At 32.5% G+C, this 8,371-nt stretch overlaps 1 protein-coding gene across 1 annotated transcript; it reads left to right on the top strand.

The window, feature by feature from the left end:
• Window positions 1-242: 242 nt before the first annotated feature.
• LOC145068493 (pentatricopeptide (PPR) repeat-containing protein) lies at window positions 243-3,068 on the top strand. The gene has a single exon (XM_079015464.1). The coding sequence runs from the start codon at window positions 461-463 to the stop codon at window positions 2,861-2,863; it is 2,403 nt and encodes an 800-aa protein (XP_078871590.1). The 5' UTR covers window positions 243-460; the 3' UTR covers window positions 2,864-3,068.
• Window positions 3,069-8,371: the final 5,303 nt, after the last annotated feature.

Below are 8,371 nucleotides of genomic sequence, written 5' to 3'. Positions count from 1 at the left end.
TTAAAATTAAAGTCATATACTTATATATGTAAAGTATTAAATATGATATATTAAATTGCAATAAATATGTATCTTTCTTAATTTAAAGTTATACATTAAAAAATATTTTGCGTTTACACTTTAATGTTTAATTTTTTTTTTTAAACCAACCCGTATAATACACGGGTTTCACACCTAGTAAAACTATAAAACTGTCATTCATAACTCCTCTTAAGGCTTGACCGTGCTTGTCAAAACCACACCTAAATCCTGTTTAGAACCTTGCTCCGACCCGAATGTCAAATACGTATCGGAAGAATCATCCATTCCAATTCGGATTCTACCGGAATCCGCGAAACCCATCGAGTAGGGCAGCGATTTGGTCGTCGTCTTCTTTTGCTCAACTAACATCTTCTTCTGTCTGTTGAGTTGCTTCATCTTCGTATGATCAAATTCAGTCGCTACCCCAAGGAGAGCAGCAATGGCGAAAGGAAGGCTACCATTCCTTCCCAAGCTCACAACAACACTTTCTTCTCCCTCTTCAATCTCGAATCCTAAGTTCTTCTCTTCAAACTCCCAAAACAATGGTATTGCAGTCACCAATGATCCACATGAACAACTCAGAAATCTTCACACACTTCTGCAGCAAGGCCAAACCCAAACAGCCAAAAATCTAATCAAATCCCTAATTACTTCCAAGTCCATCTTCACTTCACCTTCTGATATCTACACTCAGTATATGGAAAAACCCAAAGTTTTTTCAAGCTTGATTTTATCGGTTTGTGCAGAAGCAAACTTCCCAAATGAAGCCATGGACTTGTACACGTTAATCAGGAAAGATGGTGTTTTCCCTTCCATTGCTTCATTTAACTTACTCCTGGAGTGTTTGGTGTCATCTGGTCAGTACAGTAAAGTGTTGGAATTGTTTGATCATGTTATTAGTTCGGGTATCAGGGTGGATAAGTTTACCTTCGGGAAAGCTGTGCAATCAGCAGTGAAGATGGGAGACCTGCGACGGGGTATGGATTTGATGGATTGCATGAAGAATAATGGCAGAATGAATGTTAGTACGTTTGTGTATAATGTTTTGATCGGTGGGCTGTGTAAACAGAAGCGATTGATGGATGCACGAAAGCTGTTTGATGAAATGCTTGAGAGAGATGTAGTTCCTGATAGGGTTACATATAACACAATGATCGATGGATATTGCAGAGTGGGGAATTTAGACGAAGCATATAGGGTTCGTGAAAAGATGAAGGCTTGTAATGTAGGGCCGAATCTTGTTACATTTAATACACTACTCAGTGGTCTCTGTAAAGGGAAGAAGATGGATGAGGCAAAAAAGGTCTTTGAAGACATGAAAATTCATGGCTTTGTTCCCGATGGGTTCACTTACAGCTTAATGTTTGATGGGTTTTCAAGATCTGGTGATATAGATGCTTGCATTTCATTACACGAACAGATAGATAAAAATGGCATTCATATCAATGAATACACTTGCAGTGTTTTGTTAAATGTGTTATGCAAGGGAGGGAAAACCAACAAAGCTGAGGAGATTTTGGTAAATTTAATGGAGAATGGACTTGTTCCAACACAGGTAATCTTCAATACAATCATTGATGGCCATTGCAGGGAAGGTAACACAGAAATTGCCCTTTTGTCAATTGAAAAAATGAAATCCAATGGCTTAACACCAAACTCCTTCACCTTCAATCCAATAATCAACAAGTATTGTCAATCTGGTAATCTTTTAAAAGCAGAAGAATTGATAAAAAAGATGCCAGAAATGGGTTCTTCACCAGATGTTGTAACCTACAACATACTAATCGATGGGTTTGGACGAAACTTAAAGTTTGATAAATGTTTCAAGATTCTTGAAGAAATGGAAACTAATGGCTTAAAACCAAATGCTGTAACTTATGGATCTTTAATGAACCAATTGTGCAAAGATGGAAGACTTATGGAAGCTGAAGTGGTGTTCAAAGATATGATAGGTAGAGGTATTTTCCCAAACACAAATACATATAACATGCTTATTAATGGGTATTGTAATACAGGAAAGATAGAAGATGCTTTCAAGATTTTTGATGAAATGTGTAGAAATAAAGTGGTTCCATCTTTGGTTACTTACAATACACTCATAAATGGGCTATGCAAAAAGGGTAGGGTTGAGGAAGCCGAAGAATTTGCTTCAAGAATCACAAATGGATATCTAAAATGTGATGTTATTACATATAATTGTTTAATATCTGGTTATTCAATAAAGGGTGACACCCAAAAGTGTTTAGAGTTACATGAAAAGATGAAATCATGTGGAATTAAACCTACTATAAACACATATCATCCATTAATTACTGGATGCAAGAATGAGTTAATACTTGTGGAGAAACTCATGAAAGAAATGTCAGATATGAAGTTGGATCTTGATCGGGTGATATATAATGAACTCATTCGTTGCTATTTTGATCATGGTTTTGTGGAAAAGACAATTGAATTGTTTCATGAGATGATTAATAAGGGAATTGTTCCTGATAAAATGGCTTACAATTGCTTGATTATTGTGTACTTAAAGGAGGGAAAGATTGATGAGTCGAAGGATCTTGTTGATGAAATGAAGGGGAATGGATTAGTTCCTAAAGCTGATACTTATGATGTTATGATTAAGGGTCTTTGTGATATTAAGAAGTTTGGTGAAGGGTATTTTTGGTATAGGGAAATGGTTGGAAATGGGTTCTTGCCAAGTGTAAGTGTTGCTAATGAGCTTGTTACTGGTCTTAAAGAAGAAGGGAGGTTTAATGAAGTTGAAGTGATATGCTCAGAAATCAGTATTAAAGGATATGATTATTCTGATGCAAATAAGGATCTTTCTGCTGCTTTAAAATGATTGAACATGGAATCAAATCTTGAATTCCAATTCGGTTTAATTTCTTTAACATCACCATTATGCAACATAGGTCCAATCATTTAAATAATTCACCCATCATACCAATGAGATTTGAATTATATTGAAAACATTTTTATGTATTTTGCTTAATAAATAAGTTGTATTCAATTTGTTTTTGGAATGTTAATGGAATCATAAAACACAATGATATGTCCCAATTTACATTTTTATTTTGCAATGGCGTGGTAAAAAACTTATAACTTTTTTTCTTAATAAAAAACTGTCCAAATAAACAAATTTTTATGGCATTTATAAGTATATAACAATATTTCAAATTTATAAATTTGACTTTTTTTTTTGCACTTGACATCTTTGAAAGTATATAACAATATTTCACATTTATAAATTTGTTCAATTATGTCATGTGGTGTTAACATGGTATCCATATATATCTTTTTTTTTTAACGGTTGAATGATTTTTTTTTAAGAAGTTAGAACATAGCTAACAAAAACTTACAATGGAATGGGAAGAATAAGATTTAATCCCCAAGACATTCTATTAATACTAAATTTTCTAGTCCTATTGACAATCCAATTATAAGAACAGTCGATCATTCTATCAATCAACAAATTACAACTAAGATTGTGCCCATAAAAAATAACATCTTCTGAAATTTCAAAAGGAGCCACAACATGATAACAGGTAACTCTTCTAACACCTTTCGTTTGACAGAAGAAACCCAAGTTGCCTCAATCAGGGTCGTATCAGAGGGTGGGGCAGGGCAGCATGAGTGATGGTCGGGGGCCTCCAAATTTCTGAGGCCTATTTTTTTGTAATGTATGTACTTATATTATTTTAGAAAAAGAAAAAGATTGTAGTATTAAATTTTCGCATGCAACGCAAAAAAGTGTCTTATTTTTTATATTGCTCGGGAATTTAATAACTTTTCGCGGAATATAGTTATTAAATCTAGTGGGAATATTTCCCTCTAAGAGAGTAATTTCATCAATACGTGTTATGATTTCAGTTAAGTTATATCCTTAGATGCCAGGACTAGTAACTGTTTCACCTATATTGTAGGTTACAACATTAATAGTTATTGAACTGAATTGGAACTTTCAAGGCTCAAAAAGCAAATTTATGATGGTTGGTTGTCATTATATTATATGCCATTAACACTATTCGTTACATAGCATTGATGTCATTGGGACAATAGTGGCCCCAACTAGTTGACCTAATGACTTTCTCAAGTGTTAACTAGCCACAAATGGTTTTTTGGGTTTTAAATGGTCCTCGAACATTTTATTTGTTATTTTTATAATATTCTTAACAAATTGATTTATTTTGTTTGATAAATGAAATTAACTATGTACTAAATAAATTTATTCATCGAATAATTATGTTGTCAACAATTTTTTACTATAAAGTGATAAGCTGTATTCATTTTGTTTTTGGTGTGTAAATTGGGACATAAATCATAACGTATGAAATTTCAAATCTATCAAACTTAAAATATGGTACCGATAAAAAATAAAAATGTCAACTACACTGAAAATGGATAATAATTAATAATCACAATAAATTAAAGAATAAACATTCATATGCTAAAGTCACACATACATTTTTTTTTCTTCCCAAAAACATGTAAGAATGAAGACTTTTGAGCTTAAATTGTGGTTTGGGCAAGGTCAAAAGAGTTGTTTATTTGAGAAAAACGTTTAATGCTATTAGGTAATTGAGCTTATGCGCCCATTAATCTTTCCTATAATATCCTTCTTAATAAATGAAGGTTTTTTTGCCACATGTCAATCTCTCATGAGTTTTGACACTTGTCATTTTGTGGTATTTTTGAATAAATGTTTTTTCCATTTGTCATTTTCTTATTTTTTTTATCTTTCTTAATTAACACATCATATTTACATCTTAATTAATAATTGCCTTAATTGAAAATAACTAATAAATTACAATATTACAACTCATATAGTATTTAATATGTTTTCTTTTAAATTCAAATTTTAAATTTCAAATTTAAATAAATTTTTGTTTAATTTATATTTATTTTTTATTTTATTTTATCCAACCCGTATAACATACGGGTCTTTATTATTATTATTGTTATTTTATGAAATTTTTTATAGAAAATATTAGAGTAAATTACACGAATGGTCCCTATGGTTTGGGGTAATTTGCGCGTTTGGTCCCTAACTTATTTTTTTAACTCGGAAGGTCCCTACTGTTTGTTTTTGTTACGCGCATGGTCCCTGTCTTACCTAAAAAGACTATTTTTCCCTTGTTTTATTTATTTATTTAAATAAACACACCCCAAACTCCACCCCTCTCATCTTACCTTACCTACCTCAATATTTTTCTCTATTTAAATAATAGTATTTTTAGGTAAAACAGGGATCAAGTGCGTAACAAAAACAAACGATAGGGACCAAATGTGTAACAAAAACAAACAATAGGGACCTTCAGAGTCAAAAAAATAAGTTAGGGACCAAACACGCAAATTACCCCAAACCATAGGGACCATTCGTGTAATTTACTCAAAATATTAGTGTTTATATACAACAAACTAGTTCCAATTCATTTGGTTCCCATTGTCGGTTCATTACTTTACATATATTGCCCTACGATGAGGTTTAATGGTTAATTAGTAAAGTCCATGCGCTCAAATCCTAATACATTTAAAATATTGTTATTGTTCACTATTGACCTTTTATATGAATCTTAGGGATGATTGATGTAAGCCACTCAAATCGTAGAGTTTACTATTTTTTTACTTTACATGTATTAATTATCTTTGAATAAATTATTGAAATTGTTCTTATGGTTTGATTAAAGTTGCACGTTTGGTCTCTAACTTTTTTTTTTGTATTCGGGTCGTCCCTATGGTTTGATTTTGTTGCATTTTTCGTCCCTATGATTTTGTCAAAATTGCACGTTTGGTCCCTAACTTTAGGTATGTAAGGGACGAAAAACGCAACAAATCAAACCATATGGACGATCCGAGTGTAAAAAAAAAAGTTAGGGACCAAACGCGCAATTTTGACCAAATCACAAAAACGATTTCAGATTTACTCATTATCTTCTTATCTTAAGGTATGTTTGGGTTAGCTTTTTTATGTCAAAAGTGTTTATTAGCTTATAGCTTTTAGAAAAAGCTGGTTTTAAAAAATGTTTGGATGCGAAAAACTGCTTTTTCAGGAGTAAAATAGTTAAAAAGCTAAAAAGCTAGGATTTTCCGGCTTTTTGAAATCTTTACTTTTTCCCATCCAAAAAACTGTTTTAAAAAACGCTTTTTAAATAAACAAAGACTTTTTTAGCTTATTAACTTTTTAAAAAACTAAAAAGCTAATAAGCTTTTTTTAAAAACTATCCCAAACACCCGCTATTTCTTCATACTTTCTCTTTTTGGTGATACATTTATTCATTTTTTCAACTATTTGGGATGGGCCGGGTTCACGTGTCAATAAAGTGTAGAAAATAGAAATGTGGGCCAGACTAAAGGCCCATTATTATGTGATCATGAGTTTGAATACAACCCACATGGCACATGGCAAGATGGCATCACTCACGTGCCCTATACCTTAAAAGTCCAAGATAAATAAGTACGGTTTATACGGTTTCCATGTGCCTTTGCAGACTAAATTGATTGATAGCTATAAGATGTAGTACTTTATGCATAAAAACTTGTACACAGTATAAAAAGCAAGTCTTATCTAGATTCACACCATGGGGTTTTTTGGTCGTAGACTCGTAGGTTGGATCCCATTAAACGCAAGTTTTCGTTTTTATTTTTATTTTTTAATTTTCTTTTTCAAATTTAAAGTTTTATAAGAAACTTTGAACCCCAAATGAAATCCAACTGCCTGTTGAGTGTTTTTATAATTTACTTTTATATTATTTTAAAATTTTCAAAATGTGATATCTTTATACGAATAAAAATTATGTTTTTCAACTCTCTTTACCTATCAAATTCTTTGGTCTCGATTATTCTAAAACTCATGTATCAAAAATTATATAGTTATGTATTTAAAATTTATCACGGTGCTAACTTTTTAGAGTACTAGAAACTTGTTAAAATATCAAAATTTTATATCAAACCATCGTTTAGATGCATAACGCGTGAGAATTTGTCGAAAAATTCGAGGCCAAATTTTGACAAAAGCTAAAAAACGTTGTTCGATGAACATGCATAGTATTAGGTAGTTGATCTAGTTAATGTTGACTAAATCAATGATGCTTAGCTAGTCTTTTCAGACGATTAACGACATTGAGACTAAGACGTGACCCGACTCCCACGGGAGACACCAATGAATACTGATTCGGTTGATTATTTGAGTCATAATAGATATATACAGTAATACTTAAATTCATAAAACATTATGAATCTCAAAGTAACTACTTGCCCACCATGATCAACCACATTGGGATTAAGACGTGGCCCGACTCCTACGGGAGATAGCAATGAATACTGATTCGTTTGATTATTTGGATCATAATAGATATATACAGTAATACTTAAATTCATAAAACATTATGGATCTCAGAGTAACTACTTGCCCACCATGATCAACCACATTGGGACTAAGATGTGGCCCGACTCCCACAAGAGACAACAGTGAATATTGTTTCGGTTGATTATTTGAGTCATAATAGATATATACAATAATACTTAAATTCATAAAACCTTATCAATCTCAAAGTAACTACTTGCCCACGACAAGTTTAACTTATGTCTTACTCGAATGAAGAAGATCAATATCGAGTTGATTAGTTGAGTTATTGTCTAACAAATGTCAAAAATCTTTGAAACGAGTTTCATTCATTCTATTTGTTTTACTTTAAAGTTACACAAAGCTCAATTTACTACCCTCAACTGTTGGGAGATTGACAATTTAATCATATACAAGATCAACGTATCAAACGACTTGTAGATTTGGAATGTGAGATGCAACATGCCGACAGTTAAGAGGAAAAAAAGTGTCGGTGCCACTAAATCTGGTTCACTAAAGACACCTTTTATTGCTCGTCTCTTTCCCCATCAATATCAATGATTTGACTTGTGTCGATTTGTCTTCCTGGTTTAAAAAAATAAAAATGGTGTCTTTTCAATTATAGACCAATAGTTATTGTACACATTTATTTACTAAAATCATAATATTTTAGTGTCATATTTACTTAGGCTAATGGGCGTCGAGTGCGGTTTGGAACCGTGATTGTGCCACATCAACCGCAAACACCGCCCCCATGGTGCGGTCTCGTGTGGTCTTGGCCGCACTGCGGCTAGAAACAACTATGGTCTGTGATTGGTTGGTGGTCTTTGACTCCTTTTTGACCGTTGAAAAAATAAAAATGGTGTCTTTTCCTCCAACTTTTTTTTTTTTGAAAAATGTCTTCTTTCAAAAGACCCAACAAAGAAAAAACACCACTAGAAACACCACCATCTCAATACCTTCATTTGATCAACCGATTTTTTCACCTCCGTATTACCACTATGGCGG

The sequence above is a fragment of the Lactuca serriola genome, chromosome 8 (genome assembly GCF_051521515.1).
Source record: "Lactuca serriola cultivar US96UC23 chromosome 8, Lser_US96UC23_V15, whole genome shotgun sequence".
Classification (NCBI taxonomy): domain Eukaryota; kingdom Viridiplantae; phylum Streptophyta; class Magnoliopsida; order Asterales; family Asteraceae; genus Lactuca; species Lactuca serriola.
Note: the sequence above shows the minus strand (reverse complement) of the source record. Positions and strands in the feature narration are given on the sequence as shown.